This window comes from Scardinius erythrophthalmus (assembly GCF_964197995.2).
Source record: "Scardinius erythrophthalmus genome assembly, chromosome: 21".
Taxonomy (NCBI): Eukaryota; Metazoa; Chordata; class Actinopteri; order Cypriniformes; family Leuciscidae; genus Scardinius; species Scardinius erythrophthalmus.
The window spans coordinates 4,450,107-4,464,830 of NC_138241.1; the positions used below are offsets into that span (position 1 = coordinate 4,450,107).

The window sequence follows — 14,724 nt, forward strand, 5'->3', positions numbered from 1 at the left end:
AACTATTTGGTTACCGTTGAAGTCCATTGTGTGGAGAAATATCCTGAAATGTTTTCCTCAAAAAACTTAATTTCTTTTCCACTGAAGAAAGAAAGACATGAACATCTTGGATGGCATTGGGGTGAGTAAATTATCAGGAAATTTTCATTTTGAGGTGAACTAATCCTTTAAGTGAACGAGTTGGGTAAAACAGAACCATGTAAACAAAAAGCATATTTTCATGTGAATACTGGTTCCCACTCCTAATCAACATCTTCTCTTTCACAGTTTTATGAACATGACCAGGTGAACAGCAACCTCCTATTTATAGTAAGTCATATTCAAATATTCTGATTTAGGCTGCTTGTGTCATTTGTTAAATATGGTATCTTATAATACTTTTTTATTCTTCTTTTTAGGATTGTTTCTTTTTTAGTGCAAAGAATGTGTCCATCGAAACTAGCTAGCAGGTAGTTGTTTCTGCAGCATTTTAGGCAGACTCATGTGTGCTTTAGGGGCAGTTTTCGCTATCCATGTCCATACACAGATTGCCCATGCACGTTTAGTACATGGAGTAAGCTTCTTAATCATACAAAATACATGCTAAACAGGAAACTCCAAAGCCAGAAGAATTAACAACATTCCAGTATCATGTGTGTTCATGCAAGGAGCTAGCAACAGAAAGATTATTTTCAACACATAAATGGACATCTCAGGCATAATGAAACAGTTCAGTGTATGTTTGTAGGATGTGCATTTGAAAGTAATATTTACAGTACATTTAACACCCACAGATACCGGAAACACAATCCACATTCCATAATAGACTTCAAACCCATTGTCGTCAGCCAATGCCCATGATAGAGGTGTTCAAGAATCAATGGCCAGCTCTCTTTCAGCAGAGTGAAGTAAGTAAACATGTTATGTAGTGTTTTATTTTAGTCGTTATTAGGTTCTTTTCGTAGTAAGAAATTGTTTTTTGTTGTTGTTTTTTTCCATTTTGAAGGTGAACGCAGAGTTCATGCAGATCACTACGAAGCCACTGCAATCAATGTTCCTACAGCTGAACCACTTTTCAGATAAACTGATGCAGATCTTCAAGAGCAAAGGAGGAGTTAAGGGGCAAAAGATCAAAAACGCCCTGGCGATCAGAGACTCTGTTAGTATAAATGCATGCAATGTCTTCTGTTTTGTCTAGTTATTGTACAGCTTTCTGCATTTGGCTAATTTCAGTCTTGATTTTCCCCCTGCTGTAGTGTGACAACATAAACATCAGGAGAGAGTGCACCCTGAAAGGCCTGATGATCTACTTGACTGAAGATCCAGACTCTTTCTTCAAGGAGTATGTGGTAAGTGATTATTATGAATATAACAACAATTCTGTTAGTACTTTTATGTTTTAAAAGAATATATGATTGATTATTATTAAATGCTCAATTTTCATTTTAATTTCACAATAAAATATGTATTAGTGGAATAATCATTTTGTTTTATTCATTTTAATAAAATAATATTTTTAATAGTAATAATTTTGCAGGGGTAATAACTTTGTGTATGCCTTTCATTGTTCATCTGAACACAATAGAATTTGTAGAAGTTTTCAGATGTGTATGTCTATGTCCATAAAATGGAAATAAATGGCAGCCAACAATGTAATAGTAAAAGTGAAAAGTAGCAATGCAATTTGCTGATTACTTTTAAAATATAAAGGGTCAAATTCACCTGGGCTTAACCAAAGTGTTTTGTGTTTTGTCCAGGCCACTGAGGATGCAGAAAATGGGGATTTACAAAATCCAAAGAGGAGATTGTACAGCAGACATAGGAGTTGTGATCGAGGGCATTAAGGTTTTGAGGGACCTAGACTGCGTGATCCTGGCATTCATCATGCTGTTCGGTCTCATTTATGCTCTTGATCTTAATTTTCCTGACAACCTCAAGTACACCTTCAAGTTTATCCAGAAAATCCTAATGAACTTGGATGGACATAGGCTGAATGCAAAAATCCAGCAATTTAAAATCAAGCTGTTTGCATGAGATGTGCACTTTTTTTGAGAACACAATGAGAATTATTTGAGAATACATTGTTGTATATTGAGTCATTAACATACTTATGCACGCACACACACCACACATTATTATTATTTTTTAACACTCTTACATGCTTTTTCTTACACACTTTTTGTGTGTATTTCTGTCGTTCTTGTCTTTAGGGATAGTTCACCCAAAAATGAAAATTCTGTCATCATTTACTGATCCCGGGGTTGTTCCAAACCTGTATAAATGTATTTGTTCTGTTGAACACAAAGGAAGATTTGTTAAGGAATATGGGAAACTTAACAGTTCTGGGCCACCATTGACTTTCATAGTTGTTATTTTTTCTTCCTACTATGGAAGTCAATGGTGGCCCAGAACTGTTCAGTTTCCCATATTCTTTAACATATCTTCCTTTGTGTTCAGTAAGAACAAAGACATTTGTACATGTTTGGAAAAAGGCTTTAAAATGCATTTTTCTAAGTACTTTTCACATTAAATAACTATTGCACTATTGAGTTTTAAATAAAAACATCTCGATCAAGATTTGTCTCTTGTCTCTATGGGGTACAAAATAAGGATTTCCTAATTGTTTTTTTTAATTAAATGTTCTAATTTAAGTTTAGGAAGCATAAAACTTATTTTTAAATGTATCCATTTCATATAAATTATTTGATCAAAATTGAGTTGGACCAACTCATTTAAGTTGGTCAAAATTGAGTTGGACCAACTCATTTAAGTTGCTCATAATTGAGTTGGACCAACTCATTTAAGTTAGTCAAAATTGAGTTGGACCAACTCATTTAAGTTGCTCATAATTGGGTTGGACCAACTCATTTAAGTTAGTCAAAATTGAGTTGGACCAACTTAATTACATTTCATTGCATGAATTAGTTTTTTATAAGTTGGGGCTACACATATTTATTGGATGGAAATCCTGCCATCAATTAAATTGAGTTTGTCCAATGAGTCATTTTTTTGAGTGTATATGATCATATGTGTTTCACATTACAATTTTTTTTGCTAAAGAAAGTCAGTCGTTGGAGAAAATAAGTAGTGCAATAAGTTAGGTCTATTCCCGAAGCCATGGGATTGTACCCGGCTGCCCTCACAGCTGTGTGATGTATGTAGGCCAGTTGTGTTAAGAATGATTGGATGCTCCGGCACCAACTCTTGATCCCTGAGAGTCGAGCTGCTTCTAGACGGGGTATAAGCCATTAATGCTATAGATGGTGCAGCTGTGCACTATCAGCACTCACAGAGCAAACATGCGTGTGCTTCTGGACAGCAGCTGGATCCAGTTCGGCCCGGCGGGACGGGGCTCGTACGACTGGGTCGCAGGCGCATCCGCTCCGCCATCAACTGAGGACCGTCTCAAGGTAAAACTCTTTCCTTTGCTAAGTTAAAAACCTCTTTTCACAGGCTTACAACTGTCCTTGATTTTTAATGTTGAATTTTTCTGATTAGTGTTTTTGATGTGGTTTTTGACTCCTTTTATCATTTGTTTTGCTGGTCTTGTTTATATATATATATATATATATATATATATATATATATATATATATATATATATATATATATATATATATAGATTTATCCTGTTGTACAGCACAGTGGCCAATTACTGTTGCTTTTATAGTGCTATATAAATAAAAGTTGGTTGATTGATTGATTAGCAGATGAGGTAAATCAACCATAAGTGCACTCATTCCTCCAGGAGTAGATCGCATCTCTATATGACTGCTTTCATCCAGAAGTTATCATATCTCATATCGTAATCTGTCTTCGTCTGATACCATCACTCGCGGATAAGCAGTGATGCGGTGTAAGTCTCTGGCAGAACATGATTTCACCAAGTGCAACATGTTTTAACATCTTTGTTGATCCTGAAACAACAATCAACCAATCAGATTTGAAGGACAAGTTTACAGTTTTTGTCAAGTTTAGGCTTACAACCAGGGTTAGGTGCGTCTACATCAGTGTTCTTCATCTACTGTTTCCCTCTGATTTTAGGAATAACTTAGGGTAGGTTTAGGGGTAGGGATATGGGATTACATTTTCGGACAGGAATGTTGTTCTTGAATCAACAAAATATGTTGACCCATGAATGCGGCTGTCGATTGTCGATTGCTTCTGGCTCAATCATATCTGATGGAATGTTTGAACTAATGTTGTTTTATAATAATATAGTATGTATAATATAATATCTGAGCAATATCACACAAGCAGGAATACGTTATATAAGAAATAATTGATGATGAGCTGCTAAATTACGTAAAACAAATGCACAACTAAGGTGGTAATGCAAAGCAACTGGACCGAATAGAGGCAATTAATCCATTTATATGATTACCACACTTACATGCTGCGTTCATGTCGTCATACCGTCATTTCGGGACGACTACACGTGATGTTCTTGTCTGAGCTGTTCACGTCCTCAAACTCATTTGTGCTTCAATGGCAACACTATCAGGGACAGGGCCTTAGTAGACGAGTGCCTCCTTGGTAGATGATTATTAATATTCTCGACAAGCTCTGTTGTCTCATTTCTGGGTTTTGGCCAACAAAAATACATCTTTTTTTTAATGCTTTATTTGAACATTCAGTTTACAGTGTAAAACAAAATTAGAACACAACAATAATTATTAAGAATAACAAAAATATAAAGAATATAAAAGTAAACACTCACAAAAAAACAGAACTAGACAGTAAAATAGACAAGAATGGGGGAAAAAGAAAGAAAGAGGGCATTAGTCTACTTAAAATAAATTTAAACATTAATTAAGGTAAAAAGTTTTTTAGGTTGTGCAAATTGTACATGTTTTGAGTGCTTTTGGGTTAAGAGATGAATTGTAATCAAGTAGCCTAATGTTTTATCTTGTGTAAGAATACCAGAAAAACAGGTTTACAATTTGAAAACTTGCATTTATGAATATAAAATCTACATAGGAAAAGAATTAGAAATATTAAAAAGCAGGCATTTGAATCCACTTCAAAAAATAAATAAAAACATTAACAGGTTTGTGATTCATTGAGAAATTTTGCGAGATATTTCTTGAGATAAACCAACTAACATCTTTCCAAAGTTGCAGAGTAGGCTATAACTGCACGACCAAAACAAGTGAAGAAGAGTTTCAGTGTCATTCTGACAGAAAGAGCGATTAGTGTCAAAATCAGATCTGAATTTTTTGACTACAAAAACACATCATCTCTGCAGCGCAACACTGCTGTGATGTCATGTGAGTGACAGGTTGCCCCGCCCTCGTCATCAGAGAAGAGGACAGATGCTGCAAGAGGGAGGGGAAGATATTCTGATTTAAGATTATGAGGCACATGAATTCAACAAAATTATCTGCACGGATAAATCATTTATAATAAACACTGCAATATTCCAGGAGGCCTCAGAGAATATGACCCTGTGATGATGTGATGTGATGTCTTACGTGTCTGTTGTCATGTGTTGCCAGGGTTACTGGAACGAACTGACTTCAAGCAAGGTCGAGGAGAAAGCGGAGGTGACGCTCTATGTTGCCATAACAACGGGCTCGTTGCTCTTCCTCTTGGGATTTGTCTTTTTCGTTTACAAAAGATGTTCCAGGGTCAAAGAGACCACGACCACAGTAATAACACTGGACGGCACCGCTGAGTTTCTGTCCACTTTGGAGGAAGGAGACCGCACTGAGGACGGGAATGACGGGGTTTTCCTGATGGTTTATCTACCGGCTCCATACGAGAAAACCCTGACGAAGATCGCGCGCGCCGCCAGCACTTCCGGCTCACACACTGAACTGGAGATTGAGGAATTAGACACAGAAAACTCCACTGATCAAGAGTGATCCTTCAAAGCTCATATTTCACCCCCAGTGTAAAGCATATCAATCCAAATAACGCATTAACACTAACAGAATGATATGGGAGTATCACTGTTTTCTTTGGAATCCCATGTAAATAAACATGAATGTGGTAATAGGTTACCATACCTTTACCATGGTACCACCACAGCAGTTTTTGTAAGCTTTGTTTTTGAATATTTATGATCTGTGGAACTACAGAATATTTATTAATTTAAATGGAATACAAAAGGATTTGCTTTTGTTTCTCCAAACTTTAGTAGTATAAAGTTTAGGGTATAAAATAGGCCTATAGGTCCTTGTGTGCAATGTGTTAAATGGTTTTAATAGTTTTGCAACATTTTTAAAGATGGGGACTTCTTGTATCTCAATAGATCTCTTTTTTTATGTAAAATATTTTTACCTCATTATTTCATTGTTAAGAAATGTTCAATAATGATGTTATCAACAGTGACACATAAAAACAATATTTTTCTTAGTTAATATCAGCTCTTTCACCACATTATGTGATTCTGCAAGCAAATTGAAATAAAATTAAATTGCATTACCACGCAAATTGGTTTGAGAAACTGAATCACTGAACTGAGGATTTTGAGTATTCGTCTACTCTGAACAGGAGGGGGAAACTCCATCTGTCTATCACATTGTTACATGGTTAAAAAGCACACGTCTTTATATTGTTAACCATGTCAAATTCCACCTTCTGTTAAGTTGTTGTTGTGATCATATAAGGTAAATGTGATCCAACTCCAGTTTTAATGAAATCACTATAACACTCAACATGCTTTCTTTCTCACTGAAGCTCTCGAGAATCAGCAGATATAGATCTTAATATAGGCTACCACATATTAGAAATGTCTATAGCACATTAGACACACTATTTACACTATATTCACAGCATACAAAAAGTTGTCATAATGCAAGTAGTTACTGTGCAAAGGTGACTTTAAACTGTTAAAAAGATGCAAGGAAGACGAGACCAAGCATCATGCAAATAGAATCGGTATGTGAGTCAATGGGAACTTCCATCTTTAGTTCTTTATAAAAGAAATAGCCATTCTCAAAAACAAAGTCTGAATGATGTTTGTACTTTAAAAGGGCTAAACGAACTGCCTCAGGAATATCACTGTAACAAAGACCTGTAGGGTTCCTCCAGCATGAAGAGAAGTAAACTGTGAGGAGAACCATGTCTGTGTTTAGTGTATGAATACACACTCGAAAGAAAACACATTAAGAAACCAGAAACTATGCAGACTGGCCCCTTACAAATGATCTGGATTATATCTTACTTCTGTCACACTTGATTGAGATTTATTTATTTTGTCCGCTAATTTAACTTTTCTATACGCCATTTTTTTGCATTTACTTTTAACCAGTTGGTATCAAGGGAACTTTAAGTGAGGAATAATGTCAGATGCCCTCAAGTTTATTTAGTTGCCAAAAGGAGTATGTCTCTTCATTTTGAACACAGTATCTATTTTGTCATTTCTACCTAACAAATTCTTGCTTCAAAAATGTGATTGTTGTATATTTTTTCATAATGCAGTTTCCAATATGTTTTTTAATCTCATGTCACATCTGCAGCCCCGTTAGTAAGACTCAATTACCCCTTCATCAGCCTCAAACCAGTGTTTCTGAATGACATACGGCAGTGACATCAAAATATAGACATCATAACACAGAAAGTATAAAAGTATGTTTGCATCGCTGTGGATTATACCTGTTACTCATTTTAAAAGTCATGCTTTCTGTCGTAGGTTCAACAAACCAAAATCAGTCTCTTTTCAAATGCCCTCTAGCTGGAACCTGCTTTAATAACACCTCATGCAATGACCGTGTGGTACAGTACAGCGCCATCGTGTGTTTCAACGCGGAACTGCAGCTGTTAAAACACCCGATGATTACCAGGAAAAGTATATGGCTATGCTTCAGTCTGTTCTCCTTTTATTCTGTGTTTGTACTTCACATCAGAGCTAGGGGAAAATCTTTTCATTACCAAAGAGTACTTTTTGTTGTTGCAAATTAACAAATAGATCTTTGACTTTGCTTCTATGCGTTTAAGAGGCATTCTGCCTACAACATATTCTTAAAATAAAAATAAGCATTTGTTTAACTTTAAAACATTTTTATTACAAACATTTCACATATTTGATTATGCAATAAATACACATTAAATCACATTAAAGGCATCAGACAAGAAACATCCTCTAATCTGTCTTTTTCCGTGTGGGATCCAAATTTGTGCCTTCATAAATGACTTTATTCTTCATGCCGTCCTGAATGATTCTCTGCTGAACACGCAGCTTGGCATTATTATATCTGCAGTAGAACCTGTGAAATAATGAGATAAACATGAGATAAACAGCTGAACCTCATATATAGCATTTTTTTTTTTTTTACATTTTACAAGACAATTAATTATAATTTCCCCCATTCTAATGCACATTTTCATATTCACATTTCTGTAATGTACAAAAAAACTTTTTTTGATTTTACTTGTTTGATAATATGTTGATTAAAATATATGCTTCTTACTGTGAAGTAAAAAACATGTAATTTTACAGTATTAAGAACCTAATTATAGTTTCAATGCCTGTTTTTGAGACACGCACCACGAGCCCAGACTCGTAAGCATGAATCCTGCGACACCCACGTCAAATGACCTCTTTACTCGACCTGTGAACGACAAGTTGAGCCTTACATTCAAGACATAAATCAGAAACATTATTAATACTGAAGATCAACAGAATCATGCTCTTACTTGTTGCCAGAAAGTGCAGCAGTCCTGCCGCTAGTGACGCCCCGGCTCCGTGTAGAAGAGATTCCCGAGCACACGGCGTATTCTGGATGTCAAGGATACCCAGCACCTTCGGGCCCTGTGTGTGTGTGTGTTATAATGTTAGGGTCCAATTAATGGTTGACCACTCTAGCCTATTCATTTATTTGTATAAAATGCCACTGATTACAAAAATACAGTGTGTGTGTTTGCCACTCATTCACTACACTGATTTAAATCTCTTCTGGGTTCAGTGAATAAATATTAATGACAAACTTAAAACTTACACTAAATAGCATGTTTATATGAGCATCTAGACCATTACAATAAAGTACAGTGAAAATACCATGTTATAGTATCAGATAGCAATACCATGGTACTTTTTTTTGCTAGAAATCAATGTGAATGTCACCATAACAGTGTAGGCTCAAAGGCATAAGGCTCAGTGTCCTGCATCCAGACCCTAAACATGGTTTTTACTACAAATAAAATAAATAAAACATGGTTATTGTAGTGGTAACCACAAATTAACCACGGTTTTGCTACACTAACCATAGTTTAACCATGGTATTTGTAGTAAAACAGATGGTATTGGTTATAAAAATGGTAGCTAATCAATCCGCCAAAAAAAACATAGTTACTACACTTTTACTATAGTAAAACCATGGTTAATTTTTGCAAGGTTAATTGTGTCCAGGGTTAATATGACCGTGTCTTATAAACACCAGCGTAATATATGACTAACATTCTTGAATAAAATGACACCCACTTGGCTCTTACCGCCCTCCTCGGTCATGTTCGAGATAAATTTAACACAATCATTCAACCAAGTTCATCTGCGTTATGAAATGTTGACCCAATACTTTTGCGGTGCGCCGAAAAATCCTTCCTGACGGAACACTTCAGCTGGCGATCGTTGGTTCCGGTGTTTAGAGGCGCTATAGCATTACAGTAGTGTAGTAATTGGCAAAAAGTAAAATAGGTTACTAGTGTAAAATAAAATAAAGATTATATTTCTAGTGTTTATATATTGAAATAAATATGCACAACAGAGAAAAATAACTATAGATTTGCTTTTTCTGAAATAAGTTTCTGATAAGTTTTAGTTTTAGTTTTTGATCCTGTGTAGGCTAAATGAGATGCTTCATCCCCTTTAAATGCCATGTGGTACAAAACAACACATAACAAGAGTTTATTTTAGACTATACGAATTTATAGTATGGAGATATATCAGGAGGAATGATATTTTCCCTGATCCTTTGAAAGTTACTATACTCTATAGCCAACTATCACGTTCATGTTCACTGTTCTCACACAGTAAAAAATATTTTGCAGAGCAAAGGAACAAAGTCTTTAAAATTCTGTGCAATTTATTATGAAATTGAAACAATGAATGTGCGCTCTTTAAGGTTTTTATCGTGAGAGATCGCTGCGGCACGTGAATAGATCATCTTTTCCTCTTTACTACTAGTTATAGCACAAAATAAACATGCATGAACAATGGGAGGTATGTTGAAGAATACAGTACAACTTACCGAAATGTAGCCTATGTAATCAGCATTTCAACCACAAAAAGATGTCAATAAAACAGCTTGTAAACAATGTCATGTAATGTTACATTTACCACATGCCATTCAGTGACCACTTGATAGTTAGCTAGAAAAATGAACTCTACAGAGAATCGTTTTGCTAAAAAATATGCACTATATTAAATATTGATACATTTTGACTAAAAAAAAAAATCATTATATGCAAATATACAAATATATGTACCAGCTGACAGGGTTACAGCATTATTTGAGAGGGATTTTTTTTTTCTTAAAGAAAAATTAACATGTAGGCTACTGTACCTGATATACACTCACCTAAAGGATTATTAGGAACACCATACTAATACTGTGTTTGACCCCCTTTCGCCTTCAGAACTGCCTTAATTCTACGTGGCATTGATTCAACAAGGTGCTGAAAGCATTCTTTAGAAATGTTGGCCAATATTGATAGGATAGCATCTTGCAGTTGATGGAGATTTGTGGGATGCACATCCAGGGCACGAAGCTCCCGTTCCACCACATCCCAAAGATGCTCTATTGGGTTGAGATCTGGTGACTGTGGGGGCCATTTTAGTACAGTGAACTCATTGTCATGTTCAAGAAACCAATTTGAAATGATTCGAGCTTTGTGACACATGGTGCATTATTCTGCTGGAAGTAGCCATCAGAGGATGGGTACATGGTGGTCATAAAGGGATGGACATGGTCAGAAACAATGCTCAGGTAGGCCGTGGCATTTAAACGATGCCCAATTGGCACTAAGGGGCCTAAAGTGTGCCAAGAAAACATCCCCCACACCATTACACCACCACCACCAGCCTGCACAGTGGTAACAAGGCATGATGGATCCATGTTCTCATTCTGTTTACGCCAAATTCTGACTCTACCATCTGAATGTCTCAACAGATATCGAGACTCATCAGACCAGGCAACATTTTTCCAGTCTTCAACTGTCCAATTTTGGTGAGCTCATGCAAATTGTAGCCTCTTTTTCCTATTTGTAGTGGAGATGAGTGGTACCCGGTGGGGTCTTCTGCTGTTGTAGCCCATCCGCCTCAAGGTTGTGCGTGTTGTGGCTTCACAAATGCTTTGCTGCATACCTCGGTTGTAACGAGTGGTTATTTCAGTCAAAGTTGCTCTTCTATCAGCTTGAATCAGTCGGCCCATTCTCCTCTGACCTCTAGCATCAACAAGGCATTTTCGCCCACAGGACTGCCGCATACTGGATGTTTTTCCCTTTTCACACCATTCTTTGTAAACCCTAGAAATGGTTGTGCGTGAAAATCCCAGTAATTGAGCAGATTGTGAAATACTCAGACCGGCCCGTCTGGCAGCAACAACCATGCCACGCTCAAAATTGCTTAAATCACCTTTCTTTCCCATTCTGACATTCAGTTTGGAGTTCAGGAGATTGTCTTGACCAGGACCACACCCCTAAATGCATTGAAGCAACTGCATGAGATTGGTTGATTAGATAATTGCATTAATGAGAAATTGAACAGGTGTTCCTAATAATCCTTTAGGTGAGTGTATATATCCACATGAATTGATTTCGGATCAAACTGAATAGACCATTCAATTCAATTATTTTTTTAGTTTTTTGGTGTGAAGAACAAAATCTAAAGAACCTTTTTCCAGTATAGAACCTATTAGAATGAAAAAGGTTCCAAAGATTCTTCATGAAAGAACCTTTATTTTTAAAAGTGGATATGTTGTCAATAGAGTTGTGTTTGAGTGTGTTCTGCCTTGCGAACACTAACTCACAGTGAAATCTGATCTCAAGTGGACCTTGATCATTTCCTGACCCTGGACCTGTGTTTCACAGAGAGGCCATGGAATCGAATTTAGCTCCACGGAAATGATGTTAGATGAGATATGAAGCTGTCCAGAGAGACACTGAATGCACAGCAGGTGTTCTTTATCTGCGTTCTGACCTGACACATTTACACAGTTCTGGAAACACATAATCCACTTGAGATCAGTGTGATTAATTTAAGGTCAGATTTTAGTTTAATTGTCGGTCACTTGGTTTCAGTGTCCTGTATAAATCTGGCCAGATGCTCCGAACACACAGAGTCTCTTCTAACAGCCTGCTGAGCAACACACACACACACACCTGTCAAGTAAGTCGAATACATTTTTAATATTGTGAATGTTTCAAAGGCGCCTCAATGAAATTGCTTTCCTTCCTTTCCTTCCACAGGATGGTAGTCGTTCGAAACAACATCCTCCTTCTCTTCTTCTGTTTAGTTGTTCTGCTAGTCGTTGCTCAAAGCTCTTTTCTTCCACCATGTGAGCCAGTCAATGAGACGGTCTCTGTGGAAAAAGAGGGCTGTCCGAAATGCCTGGTGTTTCAGACCAGCATCTGCAGTGGACACTGCCTAACAAAGGTGCTTAGTTCTGTTTGATGCGCATGGGAACCATTTTTAGCATCATTCATTTGCATTCATATTTATATACACTGCCGTTCAAAAGTTGTTGATCGGTAAGATGTTTTTAAAATGAAGTCTCTTCTGCTCACCAAGGCTGCACAAATACTAAAACTTAAAACTAAGTAATATTGTGAAATAAATTGTGTGTTAAAATAACTGTTTTCTATGTGAATATATGTTCAAATATATGTTAAAATGTAATTTATTTATTTAATAAATAAATGTATTTATTTTCTGTGATCAAAGCTGAATTTTCAGCATCATTACTCCAGTCTTCAGTGTCACATGATCCTTCAGAAATCACTCTAATATGATGATTTGATGCTCAGGAAACATTTATTATTATAATCAATTTTGAAAACAGTCGTGTACAAATTTTTTTTCCGGGATATTCTTTGATGAATAGAAAGTTAAAAAGAACGGAATTTTTTTGAAATAGAATATTTTGTAACTTTTGATCAATTTAATTAATCCTGGATGAATAAAAGCATTGATTTAATTTATTTATTTCCCTCAAAAAAATTAAATAAAAATTCTTACTGACCCCAAACTTTTGAACGGTGGTGTTTAATGTTACAAAGGTTTCTATTTCAGATAAATGCTGTTCTTTTGAACTTTCTATTCATCATATCATCATTAAATAAAAATGTAAAAAACTGTTTTCAACATTGATAATAATCATAAATGTTTCTTGAGCATCAAATCATCATATTAGAGTGATTTCTGAAGGATCATGTGACACTGAAGACTGGAGTAATGATGCTGAAAATTCAGCTTTGATCACAGGAATAAATTACACTTTACTGTATATTCACATAGAAAACAGCTGTTTTAAATTGTAATAATATTTCACAATATTACTGTTTTTTAGTTTGTTGCATTTTTAATCAAATAAATGCAGCCTTGGTGAGCAGAAGAGACTTCTTTTAAAACAGGTTACACTTTATTTTAAGGTGTCATTGTTACAGTGCAATTATACATTTAACCTAAGTACTGATGAATATTAATGAACTACATGTACTTACTCTAGGGTTAGGATTAGGGTTTGGATTTGGTTTAGGGTTAGTAATTATGCATAATTTATAGTTATTACTATAGTAACTGCATGTAACATATGTACTGTAACAATGACACTGTAAAAAAATAAAGTGTTACCTAAAAACATAAGAAATCTTACCGATCAAAAACTTTTGAACAGCAGTGTACAAGCATCAATATTTCCAGTGGTGAAGTAGCCTACTATAAAGCAGTGTATCATCTTGTTTGTAGGAGCCTGTATACAAGAGCCCGTTCTCCACTGTCTACCAACACGTGTGCACGTACCGGGACGTCCACTACGAGACTGTGCGCCTGCCGGACTGCCCCCCCGGGGTGGACCCGCACATCACCTACCCGGTGGCCCTCAGCTGCGACTGCAGTCTCTGCACCATGGGCACCTCCGACTGCACCATCGAGAGCCTGCAGCCCGACTTCTGCATGTCTCAGAGAGAGGACTACCCTGCATACTAGCCCACTGTCCCGAGGACCATCCCAAACTACTAGCCCACTGTCCCGAGGACCATCCCAAACTACTAGCCCACTGTCCCGAGGACCATCCCAAACTACTAGCCTACTGTCCAGAGGACCATCCCAAACTACTAGCCTACTGTCCCGAGGACCATCCCAAACTACTAGCCTACTGTCCCGAGGACCATCCCAAACTACTAGCCCACTGTCCCGAGGACCATCCCAAACTACTAGCCCACTGTCCCGAGGACCATCCCAAACTACTAGCCCACTGTCCCGAGGACCATCCCAAACTACTAGCCCACTGTCCCGAGGACCATCCCAAACTACTAGCCCACTGTCCCGAGGACCATCCCAAACTACTAGCCCACTGTCCCGAGGACCATCCCAAACTACTAGCCCACTGTCCCGAGGACCATCCCAAACTACTAGCCTACTGTCCCGAGGACCATCCCAAACTACTAGCCCACTGTCCCGAGGACCATCCCAAACTACTATCCTACTGTCCCGAGGACCATCCCAAACCCCAAACTACTAGCCCACTGTCCCGAGGACCATCCCAAACTATAGCCTACTGTCCCGAGGACCATCCAAAACTA

The 14,724-nt window shown here is 37.0% G+C and overlaps 4 protein-coding genes across 4 annotated transcripts; 3 read left to right on the forward strand and 1 right to left on the reverse strand.

Annotated features, from left to right (window-relative positions):
- LOC308681653 (uncharacterized protein) lies at window positions 1-2,554 on the forward strand. Its single transcript, XM_081350735.1, has 7 exons — window positions 1-121; window positions 268-309; window positions 774-887; window positions 986-1,138; window positions 1,236-1,328; window positions 1,737-2,239; window positions 2,389-2,554. The coding sequence occupies exons 1-6, from the start codon at window positions 98-100 to the stop codon at window positions 1,821-1,823; spliced, it is 513 nt and encodes a 170-aa protein (XP_081206861.1). The 5' UTR covers window positions 1-97; the 3' UTR covers window positions 1,824-2,239; window positions 2,389-2,554.
- A 724-nt stretch (window positions 2,555-3,278) lies between these two features.
- Window positions 3,279-5,846, forward strand: LOC308681671 (uncharacterized protein; the record flags this gene model as incomplete). Its single annotated transcript, XM_081350752.1, has 2 exons — window positions 3,279-3,389; window positions 5,478-5,846. 2 exons carry the CDS (start codon window positions 3,279-3,281, stop codon window positions 5,844-5,846), a joined length of 480 nt encoding a protein of 159 aa, XP_081206878.1.
- A 1,945-nt stretch (window positions 5,847-7,791) lies between these two features.
- On the reverse strand, window positions 7,792-9,531 carry cox20 (cytochrome c oxidase assembly factor COX20). Its single transcript, XM_081350865.1, has 4 exons — window positions 9,407-9,531; window positions 8,623-8,737; window positions 8,474-8,537; window positions 7,792-8,192 (listed from the first exon to the last, which is right to left on the reverse strand). Exons 1-4 carry the CDS (start codon window positions 9,431-9,433, stop codon window positions 8,069-8,071), a joined length of 330 nt encoding a protein of 109 aa, XP_081206991.1. The 5' UTR covers window positions 9,434-9,531; the 3' UTR covers window positions 7,792-8,068.
- Window positions 9,532-12,391: 2,860 nt separating this feature from the next.
- Window positions 12,392-14,128, forward strand: lhb (luteinizing hormone subunit beta; the record flags this gene model as incomplete). The annotated part of the gene is made up of 2 exons (XM_081350753.1): window positions 12,392-12,577; window positions 13,889-14,128. 2 exons carry the CDS (start codon window positions 12,392-12,394, stop codon window positions 14,126-14,128), a joined length of 426 nt encoding a protein of 141 aa, XP_081206879.1.
- Between the last annotated feature and the right edge of the window lie 596 nt (window positions 14,129-14,724).

What these genes read in the sequence shown, in the direction of transcription:
- LOC308681653 (XM_081350735.1), top strand. Translation starts at nt 98, where the DNA reads ATGAACATCTTGGATGGCATTGGG. An exon ending in ACAGCAACCTCCTATTTATA is followed by an intron (nt 310 to 773) that starts GTAAGTCATATT and finishes TAACACCCACAG; the next exon opens with ATACCGGAAACACAATCCAC. An exon ending in CCCTGGCGATCAGAGACTCT is followed by an intron (nt 1,139 to 1,235) that starts GTTAGTATAAAT and finishes CCCCTGCTGTAG; the next exon opens with TGTGACAACATAAACATCAG.
- cox20 (XM_081350865.1), bottom strand. Translation starts at nt 9,433, where the DNA reads ATGACCGAGGAGGGCGGTAAGAGCCAA. An exon ending in AGGAGGGCGGTAAGAGCCAA is followed by an intron (nt 8,738 to 9,406) that starts GTGGGTGTCATT and finishes ACACACACACAG; the next exon opens with GGCCCGAAGGTGCTGGGTAT. An exon ending in CTTACGAGTCTGGGCTCGTG is followed by an intron (nt 8,193 to 8,473) that starts GTGCGTGTCTCA and finishes ATTATTTCACAG; the next exon opens with GTTCTACTGCAGATATAATA.